The sequence below is a fragment of the Solanum pennellii genome, chromosome 12 (genome assembly GCF_001406875.1).
Source record: "Solanum pennellii chromosome 12, SPENNV200".
Lineage (NCBI taxonomy): Eukaryota > Viridiplantae > Streptophyta > Magnoliopsida > Solanales > Solanaceae > Solanum > Solanum pennellii.
The window spans coordinates 10,752,348-10,770,309 of record NC_028648.1 but is presented as its reverse complement, the minus strand read 5'-3'; the positions used below and the strand labels follow the sequence as shown (position 1 = coordinate 10,770,309).

The window sequence follows — 17,962 nt, the reverse complement described above, 5'->3', positions numbered from 1 at the left end:
CTCTTAGGAGAATCCCTGAATATATTAATAAAAAAACCATTAAATTAAGGCGAAGCAGTACATAATAAAGATGTTGAAATGTGGGTTGTTGCTATGAAATCTGAAATGAAATCTATGTACGCAAACCAAGTAGGGGATCCTATTGAACTATCAGTAGGTGTTAACTTGTTGGTTGTAAGTGTATCTACAAGAAAAAGAGAGTGTGGATGGAAGTGAAAACTTCTAAGGCTCCGCTTGATACAAAATTATTTATTCAAAACAAAGTATTGATTATGAGGAAACTTTTTCGCTGGTAATTTTGCTTAAATACCTTAGGATTCTCTTATTCATTGTTGCTCATTATAATTATGATTGGCAAATGGATGACAAGACAAATTTATTTAAACAGAAGTCTTGTATGAGTTCATTTATAGGCACAATCAGAAGGTTTCATGGTAAATGACAATGAACACATGGTTAATAAACTTTAGAGATCCATTTATGGATTGAACCAGGAATCTGAGACATGAAACATTTGTTTTGATGATTCAATTAATTTTTTTTTTGTTTTAATCATTTTTTTAAAAAAATCACGCATCTATAAGAAATGGGTGGGAGACAATAACTTTTTTATTATGTATGTAGATGACATCTTGTTCATAGGAAATAATGTGAGTATATTGAATTTTGTTAAGGAGTGATTAACTTCACATTTTTATATGAAATACTTGGGAGAAACGATCATATTCTTGAGATTAAGTTTTTGCGAGATCGCAACCAAAGGATATTAGGCTTGTCTCAAGCACATTATATTGATAATATTATTGCGAGGTTTATCATGCAAAATTTTAAAAAGGGCTTTCTTTCTTTTAGAGATGAAATTAATTTATCAAAGGATCAGTCTCCCAAAATGGCTGACGACATAGAGAGGATGAAGGAGGTCCCTTACGCTTCTACTATAGAGAGTCTCATATATTCTATTTTATGTAGTAGACCAGATATTTTCTTTGTTGTAGGTATGGTTAGAAGATTTCATTATACATTGGATTGTAGTCAACCATATTATCAAGTACCTTAAAAGGACTAGGGATTATATGTTTGTTTTCCACCCTAGCAATCTTGTATCTATTGGATATACAGATTAATATTTTCATATATAGATTCTAAAAAATTTACTTTAGGATATGTATTTACTCGACGAGGTGGAGCTATAATTTGGAGGAGCATAAAGAAATATGTGTTGTTAATTCCACCGTGAAAAATGAAAATGTAGCTGCCTCTGATGCAGCTTAAGAGGTTGTTTGGCTCAATTTTTTTTAAAAGTATATGGTTCCTATAATTGAAGCATCAATTACACTTTATTGTGATAATAGTGTCGCAGTTGCCAACTCCCTAGAACCAAGAATCCATAAAAGGAGTAAGAACATTAAGAGGAAATATCACTTAATTCGTGATATAACTCAAAGGGGTGATGTAAGAGTTCTGAAGATTGAATTGAAGAAAAATTTGGAGGATCCATTTACCAAAGTATTATCTCAAAAGTCTTTTGATAAGAATGTGGATGAAATGTGTGTTTAAAATGCACATGCATGGTTATAAGTCTTGGGAGATTATTGGAATATACTATTAACCATATGGTTGAGTTATAGTATTGATTTTAATCCCTTATAAAGAAACAATCAAGTCTTGTTTTAATAGATCAATGTGTTTATATGTCTATCCTTTACTTATATAGTAGATGATTTTTGGGTGTGGAGTTGTTTGACTCATATGCAGAAAACTAAAATTTTTTGTTCTTATAAGGTATAAATTAAATGTTCGCAATCAAAGAAGAAGTTGGACAAATATCTTCATGATTGTAACACAAGATTATATATAATTCAATCTTAATTATGAGAATGATAAATTCCCAATTTCTTGTGTGACTATAGTTTGCATGTATTAAACGGACCCAAATTGAGATATGTATTTAAATTCTAAATTCAATAAATAATATCCCTACTCCATTACATGAGCTTATACTCTTAATCTTAATGTAGTTATTATGATCTGCATGGTTTGTTTTGTTATTTTAAACTATTAAAAAGTGAGACTCTATGATGAGTCAAAATATTCCTAATGAATTGTATAATAACAACTTACATTCGTGAAATAATAATAAATTCATTTCATGTTTGGATATGAGAAAGAAGACACCCTTTCGCCCACTTCCTACAATCTGGCTTGAACCTTTGGGTAGACTCTACAGGATCAACAACCATAGTTGCACAGTTATAAGTAGTCACATGAAAAACCTGCAAATGGATTATATATGTATATATGCCACGTGAACTAATTTTAGAAAAAGATAAATAATTAAATTATTCAATGGATTATATTTTTCAGAAGTGTGATTTAATTGATTGGTATCGATAATTCTAACATGGGGACTTAAATAACTTGTAAGAAAAAAACTAAAATTAAATAAAAGAGTGCAGTTACAGATTTTTAGTGGTACAATCTGTGATATTTTATGATATGGTTAATTCATAATTCTATGAATTAAATATTATAATTGGAAGCCTCTGCTGATAAATTTGTAGTCCCTATTATGCCTGATTAATTAATCGAGTTCAAAAAGAATGATTGTTAGTATTTTTTAGCAGTTTAGAAATATATTCTTTTCAATTTACTTTTATTAGTTGAAAGAGAAAAAACTTTGTATTTCCTCAAAAGAAAAAAGAGAAAAATAATAGGTTTCTTTGTTTCCTTAAAAGAAGAAAGAAACAAATATTGTTGTTATTGGTTATTAATGAATATTGATGGTGTTTAAATACCTTTGGCGTTTAATAACATTCTAAATACATTAAATGATATTTATTTGTTGTTGATAACTATTGATCATGACTGTTGGATATATTAACGGTGTCAAAATACACTTAATGATGTTTAGTGATTGTTGATAACTATTGATCATGATTGTTGTGGATATCATCAAGAGTTGATCCCTACGAGTTATGTGAGCTTCCATAGTATTGGGTTCATTCACCCACAATCCAACCATGATTTATTCAGCTTAATTTTACTGGGTTCATCCGACATTTCATTTTTCCATGTTAAAGAAGTGCATGAGAGATACTTCACTTATTGTACCAACTGAAGATATTGGTATCAAGGATAAATTATCTTATGAAGAGATTCTGGTCCAGATTCTAAATTGTCAAGTTCGTAAGTTCAGGACCAATAAAATAGCATCGTTAAAGTGCTATGGATAAATCAATTGTTGAGGAAGATATTTGGAAAGATGAAGAGGATATAAAGAAGAGATACTCACATCTCTTCGGATCCAAAGAAATTCCATATCAAGGTACTAATTTACTCTTAGTACCCTTTAATTACGAGTTGACATGATGTATTTGTATTGCTTGTTGGGTGTTTGAAATGAATGGTTGCATATTACACCGTTAGCGTAATAAGAGTAATCTCATTCGAGGAGGAATGTTTACATTTTGCAATTCAAAATAGGTAAGAAGAAGCTAAGAACTAGAAATAGCTATTTTTTAAAGTAACAACAAAATCTAGAAATTTGTTCAATTTAGAAAAAGTTGAGTTTTGGTCAACTTCAAACAACCATAACTTATAGCTCAGAATGAGTTATATGTGCTTCCAGATATGGTTGGAAATATCTTGGGATAATCTTTCCAACGGTGCCATGTTTGGACGATTCCGAGTTCTTCTGAGTGAGTTATGACCTTTGGAAGTTGGAAAGTTGGAATAAGGAGAGTTTGAAAACAGGTTTTTTGAAGGATAGTTTGGTCTTTTCGTTACCCAACTTAATTAATTCGTTTTTAAGAGTTTAATTGGGGTAAAGTCATATTTTAGTACATTTAAAAAAGTGAATGCCACGCTAGGGTTTAGAGAGAAGAGAAAATATGAGAAAGGGGAAGAAAGTTCAAGATTCATCAAGAGCATTCAAGAATCGTTGGTGGATTTCATCAAGGGATAATCCCTACGAGGTATGTGAGCTTCGATAGTGTTGGGTTCATTGACCCACACTCCAATCATGATTTTTTCAGCGTAATTTTGTTCTTGAAATTTAAGGATTTAAGTTCTAAATGAACTCTTGATAAGTGTTCTTGAAGTGTCCTTATCGATTAAGTTTTGATGTAAGATTATACTTGGATCAAATTAAAATGAACATATGTCTTAGAATATAAGGGGTTACGTAATCCATAACCTATCCAATTAAATATAATTGAATCTACTTTCCAACGCCATCAATTTCGCGTCAATCCAATTTTTAAGTAAAAAGTTACGACTATTGTAGTAACTTATACAGTGTGGTTATAAATTAGCCGACGGAAAAACATTAAATAAGGTTTTTTACCTCTAAGAAAATCCTAAATGAATTTCTTGACTAATAAAAGGTTCAAAACAATCAGATTTTCATCTTTATTAATGAAAATCATAATTCTTGGCCATAGAGATTCAATAAACTAATTCATAAATCTCAAGAAAGGTTTTTAAGATAGGGTTTCAAGGTTTCTATTCAAGTTCTTAGCCAAGATTCTTCAAGAATCTTGTTCATTCTATCTAATCATTCCTAAACATCATGAGATCTTTCCTATCACAAATCATGATGTTTGAATCCATAATTCAATTCAAGAAAAGTCAAAAAGTTAAGAGTCAAGTCAAGAAGTTAAAAGTCAAGTCAAGAAGTCAAGAGTTAATTCAAGATAAGTTCTTAAAATTTTTCAAAAGTCTTTCACAAACGTTTTAACTTGTTTAAGACTAAGGTTTAAAACTTAAGCAAAGAGTTCAAATCTTAAGTTCTTTTCCGCAATCAAGTATATGGAAACAAAGTATTCCCAAGAAGGTTAAATATTTTCGTCATTTAAATAAGAATGCAAACTAAGATTTTCAAAGAGCCTTTGAGCTAGTTTTCAGAAAAAAGTAAATGCTTTCACAACTAAGCAAGAGGAGAAAGTTTTACTTTCACGATAGCCTTTAAGCTAAACTTTTGAGCAATTATCTCAAATCAAAGAAGTATGATTTTAAATATAAGAGATAATGTAATTATAATATTATTAGGAGTAGTATTGAGCACCGATAATGGGATGATCTTGAGTTCATAACTCACGTCTCCATAAATCATGTAGCCCCCATGGGTAGAAAAGGGTCATACTTTTTAGATAATTCATTTAGTATTTTTTTAGCATAGACTAGTGGATCCACTTAGTAGTTCAGGTTCAATATTGATGGCAAGGTATAGGATGGTGCTTGGCAGCGTGAGGTAAAATGTTGTATCATCATTATAGCTCTTAAGTGATGGTTGCCGGTTAGAGAAACTCTCACAATAATATTTTTTATTTTTATATACATCAGAAATATTTGTATTTTTATATACAATATAGAGTTTATATTGTATCTTTGCATACATGCAGAGTTATCATTGTATTTCTAAATAAATAGATTGAAAATCGTGTTTTAAAGATTTTCTTTGTATTGCATTTATTCACACTACTTTATATTGAAATCAGTTGATTTAAGTAAAGCCCAGTTAACTGGTTCTTTCGGACACTTTTCAAGCATATGTTATGTTAAGTGTTACAACTCGCATACTTCTACATTCAATGTACTGATGTGCATTAGACTGCATCGTCATATTATGCAGATGTAGGTAACAAGAATCACCAAGCAGCACATCGTTGATCCAGTAACAACTCCAGAGTCAGAGCCTCACTGAATTCCGGAGAACTCTTCTTTATTTCTTCTAGTTATTATATTAGTTCATTACTCCCAACATCCCTCTTAGTTGTTTTAGAGGCTTCATAGATTGAGTCTTTTAGCCTTGTATTTCAGATGTTTTGTTATGAGACTTGACTAGCCATTTTGGCTAGTTTGACTGTTTTCTTCAAAGACATTCTAAGATTTTTCAGAAGTTCTTTATTTGAGGCTATCTCTTATGTTTAAGTCTTCCACAGAGTAAGTAAGACAAGCCAAGGGTTCGTTGGGGCCAAAAATGATTCTCGAGTGCTGGTCACGTCTAAGGTATAAGCTCAGAGCGTGACAAAAAAATTACTAATTTTCAAGAGTTATTGGCTGCACACGTGCGCGCACACACACACACGCACGCACGCGTGCGCACACACTGCAATTGAATACGTTACTATTGGGAATGCTTCATATTTATAGAATTTGACAAGGATACTTTTCATGAATTGTCATTCCTAGACACAGCCTTTAGTGACTCTCCCTTTCTGAACGACGTAACATTTGGTTTAGTTAAAAATTAAATATTAAATTCAAATTGTTCAAAATAAAATCATCATATATTTATATGAAAGAGAACTCTAGATCCGCCTACGTGGCGCCATCACAGCCTAGAATTTTCTTTTAAATTTATTTATTCCTAAAATAATCTTCCCCTTTCATGAAAAGATGTGGCTTTTATGGAGATTTGTGACTTTTATGAAGAGTTGTTAGTTTTATGAAAAATTGTGAATTTTATTAAAGGTTGTGACCTTTCCGAAGGGTTGTAACTTTTCCAAAGAGTTGTAACTTTTTTGATAAGGCACAATAAGTATTTGTTCACACTACCTTTGTTGACTATAATAGAGGGTTTTCCCCTCATTTTAAAACAATGAAAATTTTGAACTTTTACTTCTTTTGCACAATTAAATATTCGTGTACTTTCCTCCTATTGAGTGGTATACTGACACCATTATTTTTGTATGATACATTGTGAATAGAGTTGTTTCATCCTAAGATGATCTATTCTTTTAAACCTCAGGTACTAGAGAGAAATGACTTCCGAGGGACTCAATTTTTTTCTTTTTATTTCATTCTATTGTTATAAATCCTGGTATATTTTTTACATTTACTATTTTATGCTTATGATATTATTGTTGCTTTTGAATACATGTTTTAAACTTTGTTGTGTATGTTTCCCCAAAGCTAATGTTATAAGTATTTGTTAGTGCAGATAAAGATTATTTATTTATTAAAAACATTAATATCTCATATTGATGTTCATCTAATTTCTCAAATATATCAAATAGTATCATTTCCTGGAGGCAAGCAAATAAATTATAAAATCAAATTAAAGTTGATTGAGTGTATCATAGTTGATAAGATTTTATAATTATCGTTTTTCTTTATATTGTTAATGTTCGTTATTACGTATTTATGTAAGATAATATATTGTTTTAGTTTTAATGACTAATAGGTTCTAAGTATTATTTTATAAATTATGTGATATAAAATTCTGCATGAAGCGCGAGTAGTTTTACTGCTTTTAAATAATTTTAGATCAACTAAAGATTTGACCCAGTCCAAGTCCTTTAGATCTATAATCAATTATAGGGAAGCTTTCAAAACAACAAACATTAGACCTTAAATAGGACTTCTTAGCTACAATATCACTAATTACAATTCACAGCTATACTTTGATTTGCTAAGCATTAGTATTCATTATATTTTTTGTTAATTTAATAGAAAAACTACAAATACAAATTGATTTATAACAAAATGAATATCTGTTAAGAGGAGAGAGGAGAGCGAGCTCGAGAGAGGGAGAGGATCGAATGATCTATACATGTCTACGTTGTATAACGAATACAATTGATACAAAATACATAATATACAATACAAAATTAGTTTTCGAACACAATCTATATAAGATATAAATCTCTCATCTATATTTGATTGGATACTATTGATACATAATAATACAAAGAGGATAAATAAATACAAATTGATACAAAATAGAAAAAAAGTTTTTCCAATACAATTGATATAAAATACAAAAAAAAAAAACTAGAGAGAGAGAGGAGGAGGAGGAGGAAGAGGAGGGGGAGGGTGAGTATTTCTTTGCTATAAAAATAATATTGTTGATCCTATGGGCTTAAAAAGTATTGTTGGCCCACTGTCAGCATTTCTCCATTCCAATTCATGAAAGGGATAATTTGTTGATGGGAAAATTGTATATAATGACAAACTAATAATTCAAATTAATTGCTATAATTAATCTTTGATTTAATTGTGACCCGTAGCAAAATGTTTGCCTGTCATCTCTCCTTCAAACTCTTGCTCGCCACTCTCCTCTCTCGCTCCATCTCTCGCTCGCTTCCTCTCGCTTTTGTTCAAACACAAGTGTATAAAATCTGTTTCTATTTGTATAAAGCGAGAGGAAATTGTATAAATACATATATTTTTGTTCTCCTCTCTCCCCTCTTCCAGATCTCGCTCGCTACTCTCCCTAATCTCGCTCGCAACCTTTGCCTCTCTCGCTTATACAAACAAAAACAAAATGTGTAAATTGCGTTTTTGTTTGTATAAAGCGAGACAAATTTATATATACACATGCAAATACATATAATTTCGTCCTATACCCTTATAATTATACAATAAAAATATTTCACTGCCAGTTCCTTTTGTCTCTCTCTCTTTCTCGTTTTATACAAATTCAACTTGTATATAATTTCTCCCTTTCTCGTTTTATACAATTCAATTAAATTGTAAATTCTCTGCCCAAGTTTCTTTTGCCTTTCTCTCTTTCTTATTTTATACAAAATCAAATTGTATATAATTGTTCTATACACTTATAATTATACAATTCTCTGCCCAAGTCTTTTTTCTCTTTCTCGTTTTATACACTTTGTTTTATACAATTCACTTCAATTGTTATGTATAGCGAATTATACATTTATATGTTTGCTATGGAGTGCAATTATGCAAACTTTACTATAGCATATAAATATAAATTTTATATTTGATATATGTGAAAGTTGTTCTTTGTTGATCCTATAGGATATGAAAATCCTCCTTTATGAATTGTTGCCATAATTTGGGGCTTTACTTTTCGGATTCATACACACGAGTTATATGGTTAATTATTTTTTTTTCATAATGTATAATAAAGAAAGAGACATGGGTGAATATGCTCATTAATGCACGTAACTTGTTTTGGGGTTCCTTGTTTTAGGATAATCTTTTGGATCCTACAAGTTCATAGCATGTGCTGAATTTTGACTTTTAGCACTATTTTATAGTTATAAGCCAATGCTCAATAGCCTTTTTTACAGGGTTTGTTACATTCATTTTATAATAAGATTATTTTGTTTTATGTTGAAATCATTATAAAGAATATGTGCAATCGTTATCATATATGTCCATGTTTGTTTGTTCGTTAATTTTGCAAGTCTTAGGTTCGCTAGGGGGCGAAGTTATCATTTCAATCACATGTTTATCAGATTTAATAGTTTCTATGTAAATTTTGTGTTTGTTATTACTTGATATTTATAAATAATTTATCAAAAATATAATAACTTTTATCTTTTTTAAAATTCAGAATTTGTGTCGAGTTTAAATTTTTAAGTCTGCCCTGCTTAAGAAAATCGACTCATTATTTTAATTTGTACGAAGTGTATCAGCAAATTTGGAACACATGAATATGTGAGCTACTATATAGGGTGTAAGTTATAAGTACTTGTTGACTTATTTATGAGTTTGTTAATTAAATAAAAGAAATACTTATAACAACTGTTTATATAAAGACAAAATGAATTAATAATCACAAGTGATCATTCCCCAATATATATAACTTCTAATTTGTAAGCCGTTTTGATTTGACCTCCATTCCTAGTATTTATTTATTTATTACTTTTATGAATTTGGGAGTCGAGTAAGGGGCAAATATAAAGGACATTACAATGCAGAAAATAGAATTCTCAATCAATAAAACAAAATAAAATGCAAGTAATCAACCAATCAATTGAGCTATTATAATTTTTCATACTTATATTTAAAGTACCCTTGACGAAATAAAATTTTTGTTGGGTTATCCCACATTGAAAGTGGAAGGGGCTGGTGGTCAATTTATAAGTGTGAGGGAAAGCCTCAACCTTTGAGCTAGCTTTTGGATTGAAAAAGACCAAGACCACCCAACATTGGTATCAGAGCCCAGGTTGTTAACAAGTTTCAGCCCACCGGGAGGAACTGGGTTGTCATTCTCTCCAGCCCAAGGCCCGATGTGTGAAGGGGGAGATTGTTGGGTTGTCCCACATCGGAAGTGGAAGGGGCTGGTGGTCAATTTATAAGTGTGAGGGAAAGCCTCAACCTTTGAGCTAGCTTTTGGGTTGAGAAGGCCCAAGACCACCCAACAATTTTCCCTCCCTCTATTTCTATAGTTTATCTTTTTCCTTGTTAACTAAAGTTACTTTAAAATAATTTTAGAAGAATTTTTAGTATTATTAATTGAAAACATATATAGCATTTAATTTTTATCCAAAAACAAAAAAAATTATAAATTAATTTCAAGATTATAACTATTTTTTAAAAATAAGTACCTATGTTTCATTAATATGTTAGCATTTTTGCCATAATTTTGCCATAGTTATTTAAATGAAGATAGCGGCCCACATCCACAATTAAAATTTATTTCATGAATTAATTGAGTGTTACATGGATATTGTCGATAGTCTATTCTCAAAGTCATATGAAGCTTTGGATAACGCATAGAAACCAATAATTGTTTCTTTTGAGGATCATATTTTTTGTTTTGCTTATATATTTTATTCTAAAAGATAGAGGAAACTAAGATACTCTATTTAATTAACTCAACCGTTTGTTAGGTCATAATGACGTTATTAAGACGTCTCGTAGAAGAATGAAGGTAGTTAAAGTTGCAAAACGTTAGGAAATTCTGTAAGTAATAAAATGAAACTTTCAATAGTATATAAATCTTTAATTTCCTCGTGATATTCTCATCATGCCCTGCGTAAATAATGGCTTAAATTTAGGCGCACAACTTTTTCTAATATCCTAGCTACAACAGCAAATCATATGATGATGCTAAAAATTATTTAGTATTTTACACGGAGGAAGTCGTATTTAGAATTTTGAAAGGATGAGCATACTATTAAGAAAGAATATATTTAAGATATAAATTTAATTGATTTGAACTTTATATTTTTAATACTAAACCGTTAAATTTAAAAACCATAGGTCTTACATATATATTACTACTATTAGCTTTAAATTTTAGTATACATATTTGATTTAAATATATAAAAAAAAATTCAGTGTTATTTTTTCTCTTTTAGAAATTTTCAATGTAACTCACTTAAAAACATTGAAAGATAAGCAAAAAAAACCAAAAGAAAAAAAATGATTGGAATGCCACTAAAAAAATAAGGTAGAGATAAGATTTAAATTTTTATCTTTGCTTAGAGAGGTGCACCCAATTATCATTATATTATTATATGCTTTTTTTAACGTGCGTTTACACCTTTGTACACTATTATGTATGATATAGAGAGGAAGCATGAATTCACGTGAACCTACAAAATCACCTCTAAATATACATGTGTTTACGCCAAATAACTTAATTGAAGATATGTATTTTTAAATTATACATACATATACACACACACATATATATATATATATATATATATATATATATAAAATCAACTTATTTGATCCAATGATATGTGTTTTAATTTTACTATTTTAATTCTTATGATAATATTATTTAATTTGATTTGAATATCGATTGTCGAGATAAAAAATGAGTATAATTTTTGTAGCCCCCACTCATTTCCCCATGTAATGGTGTGAAGCCAATTTTTCAAACATTTGTTAATTAATATTCTAATTCCTACCTAAGAAAAAAGTTAGTTTTAGAGTCTTACTTTGATTCTTACATAACGTATAACGTACTTGTAGGTTGTAAATGTTTCCAAAATATACATATATTTGGCTGCTAAGGGGCCAATACTAATGAAACAAGTTGAGTAATAATGCATATATATATATATATATATAAGTAGAAAATAATGTTGGCGTCCCTAGAGTATATTGATTGTCCAACTCCAACAAAATAGAGAAGTGTCAAAAATGCTGTTTAATTTGGCGTAAATTAAAAGCTATTATTGAGAATTTTAAAAATATTCATCTAGTTGATGATTCAAACTTAAATATACCATTGATCTAGCAAAATGAGTGAAATACAATCCTAAATTCTCGTCAAGTTTAGGGTTTGTTTTTAACGCTTCTTTCATATTTCTATTAATTAAGAGTCTCATGCTTCTACGAGAGTTTAAAACTATTTGTTATATCATGTGGCAGTTCAGAGTTGTACCACTACAACGAAAACAATTTTTAGCGGCATTAAATATTGATACTAATAAAGAGTATTAAATTATTTACCGACATTAGTTAAGTATCATTAGAACTAATGTCGCTAAAAGCTTTAGGGACATATACAAAGAAAAACAATTGCCGCTAAATATATATATTTAACGGTAATTAAGAATTAAATGCCGCTAATGATCATTTTTATTATAGTGTACTGAGGATATATCTAAGTTTAATTATTCAAATAGATGAGTATTTTAAATACTTCCCGACAAAATATATAAAAGTGGAAAAGTTTTAAAAAATTGACAAGGGAAACAAATATTGAGGGATATGTTTTCTAAATTAAAAATTACATCCACACTTGCAAATAACAGAAATTTTTAACTTAGAAACCAAGAAAGTCTCGAGCAAGCAACATGTCTTCCTTGAACATATCAAGAGTTGCCATCTGATTGGCTGTTGACCAAACTAAAATGGGTGATAAAAGGAAAAATATGGACACTTTTAAACCTCAAGAAAACACAACATATTTTTACTTTTAAGGGATCATTTGGTACAAAACAATGGAATTAATTAATAATATGGAGATTAATTAGTAATATTGAATTACAATATAGGTGTTAGTATACCATGAATTAGTAATACAACGATCATTGTTTTAGGACCCAAATTTCCCTAAACCGTCATAATTGAGACCTAACAATAACTCCCTCATTGAGTGAATCATAAATATAAAACCTATAATATGAACTCTAATCGATTATAAGTTAAAGTAAAGGTCATGGATAAAAAAAAATCAGCCTTGTTGGGTATAGTAACTTTTGATGACTGATAAAGACACGGAACAAGTGTGGAAGCTAGCAAAACAAATTTGGAAAGATCATGGGTAAGAAGAAAAACGAGAAATATATCAAAATACATAAATGTTTAACGTGATCTAGGATCAACCGACCTACAAACTCAGAAGAGATGAACAATTTTAGGATATAAATATGAGAATATAAAATATAAAGAGACTTTACGTTTTTCTTTTAGGAAAAGCAAAATTCAATTATAATAAGAATCCATAAATAATTACTATTCCTAGTGAAAACTGAGGGAAATTTTTACAACTCCAAACTTCAGAAACTCACCCCAATCTCTGAATCATAAAGCTACTCATTCGTAAGACGTGTCGAGAACTCATAATATGATCTGTAGGGTGTAGAAATATAGTATAAGTACCAACAAGCAGTACTTAGGCATAAACCAACTGAGTTCCAAAGATTTTAAAAAATATATAAACAACAAGTAAGGAAGGTACAGTACAAACAACTAAAGAAGGAATAAATTAAATGAAGTAAATAACCTATTTCAAGTGGAATGTACACTTCATTCCTAGGAGAGTCCACTATGAAAGTCAATTAACTAGAGATATAATAACGATAACAACAACCCATAAGATAATCCAACCCAACCAAATAAGAAACCACCAATACAGAGGCAATTTCAAGTCATTCATATAACCCCCTATCAAACCGACATAAAAATACATAATTATAGTCGAACAATAATTTAATCGGAAAGTATACAACAACAAACATAATCATCAACTTCTTTTATTTATGCATACATATTCCTATTAATCATTTTGGATAAGGTGAATTCTCAATCTATAAATATAACTTAAAAATATTTTGAACAAGATGTCTTTACATTATACTCTCTTCATATCTTTGGTCTATTGCTCATATTTTTAAACAAATCACTTATTTGTAAAAATTTAAAGACAAATATGATCCTTTTTTCATATTTATAAATGTATATAAATATTTAACTGAATTAATGACCACTCTCTAAAAAATGATCTAAGACCTTACCTTTGCCACCTTTCGATTAAAAAACAAAAACAAAAAGCATTTTCTATGCATGTTCCACATATATCTTGGTAATTTAATATTTGGACAATTATGTTTTCTATTTCGAAAGGATATTTGGATGCTTTTTAAAAGGTTAATTAGAATACAATAACAATATATTAGTGAAATTCTACTAAGCATGAAAAATTAATTAGGACACGAATCCCAAAATAAATGGGGATGTATTTGAGAACCTTTTTTCTATTATATATCTCCTTAAAATAGGGAGCTAGCCAACGATTGACAAAATCTTTTTCCATGTGATGCATATCATGTTTGTATATTTTCTATTCCTATATCTGACCAAATAAACATAAGTATGTACCAAAAAATAAAAAATTAAAATTCATGCAACAGAAAGGTAAATTTTGTGTTCATTTCAATTCAGTGCTTGGAAATCAACTAATTTAATTTGGTCTGAATAATCAAACCTTAAAGGGTAAAGAAGTATTTTTTTGATCTGTTTCGATTTGTTTGATCTATTTTGACTTGATACGAATTTTATAAAAATAATAAAGGCTTTTGAGATCTGGTAGTCTTAAATATTACGTGAAACGTTAGAATTAATAAGTTACTAAAAAGGAAAATACTCATTTTTTTCTAAACGGGCTAAAAAAAAAAGTAGGTGAAACAAATTAAAACACAGGGGAGCAGATATTAAACATGGTTAAGTGATAATTTTATATATGAAGTCATGTATCTTATATTTTGTCATTACTCCTTTTATTTCAATTTGTTTTTATGATATGACTTCACAGAGTTCATTAAAGAAAATAAATTAAACTTTTAAATTTTGTAAATACTGTCAAAATATCATTTATTCTTGTGACAGATCTTAAACACATCATATAAAATACTGTATTATTTTTTACCATATACATTGACATTAATATTAAACTCACCCCCCCCCCATACCCATAGACCCATTCCCTCACCCCCTTGGATGATGAAAAAAGAGAAATATTAGAAGAAAAAAAAATTAAAGTAGGAAAATATACCATGTGTTTTCTGTTTGTTAGTTATAAAGAAAGAAAAAAACAGTAAAATTGACTCAATTATGGCTTAATTTTCTCTATGATTTCCCCTATAAATACCCTTTTTCAAATATTCCATTTCCTCACCACATTATAGAAAAAAACAAAAATGAGTTACATTATTCTTTTCCCACTTATTCTCACAAACATAATCATCTTTTTATTATTCAATTCATCTTCAGCTGCAAATTCCATGTACAATGTCCAAACTTATGGAGCCAACTCCGATGGAAAATCGGATTCATCCAACGCGTTCATTAGTGCATGGACTGCAGCGTGTGCATCTACTAGCGCGGCCACTATTTACGTCCCAAAGGGAAGTTATCTATTGAACAATGTATATTTCTTTGGCCAATCGTGCAAGAGTAATGCCATAACGATACATATTGAAGGCACACTTATAGCTCCTTCTGATTATAATGTTATTGGTAAATCTGGTAACTGGATTAAATTTGAACGAGTCAATGGAGTTTCCATCGTTGGTGGAACACTAGATGGACAAGGTACGCGTCTTTGGACGTGCAAAAACTCTGGCAAAGGTTGTCCCAAAGGAGCCACGGTATGATCTATTGAATTGATATAACGTTAAATTCTGAATTCACCTCTGAATATATTTGGTTTGTGCAGACGTTAGCTTTTTACAATTCAAATGACATTACAATAAGTGGATTGACTTCAAAAGACAGTCAAATGTTCCACATTTTGTTAGATGGATGTCATAATGCAAAGTTACAAGGAGTGAAGATTTCAGCACCTGGAAATAGTCCAAACACTGATGGAATTCATTTACAATCATCTTCTGATGTTACTATCTTGAATTCTCAAATTGGGACTGGTGATGATTGTATCTCAATTGGTCCTGGAAACACCAACTTGTGGTTCGAAAACATTGCTTGTGGTCCCGGCCATGGAATAAGGTCTGTCTCAATTTATGTGAAATTGTTTCAGTAGATTCAATTTTAATTAAAAAAGGACCTCCAAAACAAACCTTATATAAAAACATTCCATTAAGGACAAAAACAGAATTTTACAGTATTAAAGTTTTTTCAATTATTGAAATGAGACCAAAAAATTTTGGATAGACTATAAAAGGAAGTGTGTACTCACAAATGTTTTATTGTAAATTTGTGCTATAGAAAATGATTTTTTCACTTATTTCTCACTTAAATCAATTCATTACGAAAACATATGTGGAAAATAGATTCTCAATAAAATACTGGAAACTTCCTAACTTTTTTGTATGAAAACATTGCTATTTTTTCTTTTTTCACCGTTTTAATCAAAATATCAGTAAAAATAATCATTAAATATTTTTTAAAATAGTGATATTTTTGTAGTAAGTATAAAATCACTAGCTAGCTAGGAATGAATTTAATTATGAGTGTGTTTTTTTATATAAAATTCAACTAATTAATATTTTGGATTGGTGTAGCATTGGGAGCTTAGGTTGGGAGATGCAAGAGGCAGGAGTACAAAATGTGACAGTTAAAACATCATCATTTACTGGGACTGAGAATGGTGTGAGAGTCAAAACATGGGCTAGGCCTAGCAATGGCTTTGTTAGGAATGTACTTTTTCAACATGTAGTCATGAATAATGTCCAAAATCCCATCATCATTGATCAAAATTACTGCCCTAATAGTGGAAATTGTCCTGAGCAGGTAATATACGTGCATAACTCTTACCAGCTAACAAATAATATAATATCCCTAATTATTATTATTTCGTTTCAGGGTTCAGGCATCAAGGTTAGTGATATAATATATGAAGACGTACATGGAACATCAGCTACAGAAATTGCAGTAAAATTCGATTGTAGCAAAACAAATCCATGTAATGGAATAAAATTATTGGATGTTAAACTAAGTTATAAGGATCATCCAGCTGAAGCTTCATGTGTTAATGCTGGAGGAATGGCTTCTGGTCTACAACAACCTACTAGCTGCTTACAAGTTTGAATAAAATTATAAATATTTAAATTTATATTTATATAGAAGATTAAAATTATAGTAGTATACTAATAGGAGTATTTTTTTTAAAAAAAAATGACATTAGACTTGCTTGAGCCTATGGCCTTGCAAGATCATTGTTCTAGTTCTTGAATATATTGGATGTGATCCATTACATTTAGTTAATCTCAAACATGCGTTTTGGAGTTTGCTTTATGTTTCAATTATATGATATAACATGAAGTTTGAGGATCGAATAAGAAAAAAAATTAATAATATTTCTTTTTTGTAGATTCTAAATATATAAATAATTTTTTAAATATTCTACGGAAAATGGTCTATGAATAGTGCGAATAAATTATTTAATTATATTTTGGAATAAAAAATATCTCCGTTGTTATCTAACAAGACCACAAACACCCTTAAGAGTTAACAATTCAATTTATTAATGATATAGCAAGCCACGTGGAGTAGTCCATCCATATAAGTCTTGTCAACTAGGATTCACTACAAGAAACAGGACTCTTACAACGACAAAGGTCACCACAAATCCCCAAAATATCGTCACCAAATTAGCTTTTCACTAATTTTTAGCATTAGTTATAATTATAAGTATATCATTTTGTGTTATTTTCTTTGTAACAGTGAAATTGTTTTTTAAAATTCATAAATGACATCAATCAACGATGAATATATAGACACTTTATGTTTTTTATGTAATGTAAATGCATTAAATGTAAAATAGTGTCTTATATCGAAGGAGATCCAAGTTGAGATGAAATTTTGATATTTTTGATAATAATATTGGTTGTTTTAAATATTGATTTCACTTGAAGAAGCATGTTGTAATAGCTGAATTTGGTGGACCTCAGTTAGCTTGGGGCCTTGTTCAAAATCATATAAATAAAGGATTTAAATGCGTACCATTGGTCCTCGCTCAGCCTCCCACACCCATATTCCTAAACAAATTTTTACTTTT

At 29.7% G+C, this 17,962-nt stretch overlaps 1 protein-coding gene across 1 annotated transcript; it reads left to right on the top strand.

The window, feature by feature from the left end:
* Positions 1-15,112: 15,112 nt before the first annotated feature.
* LOC107006791 (polygalacturonase-like) lies at positions 15,113-17,194 on the top strand. Its single transcript, XM_015205312.2, has 4 exons — positions 15,113-15,593; positions 15,662-15,951; positions 16,467-16,695; positions 16,768-17,194. Exons 1-4 carry the CDS (start codon positions 15,144-15,146, stop codon positions 16,990-16,992), a joined length of 1,194 nt encoding a protein of 397 aa, XP_015060798.1. The 5' UTR covers positions 15,113-15,143; the 3' UTR covers positions 16,993-17,194.
* Positions 17,195-17,962: the final 768 nt, after the last annotated feature.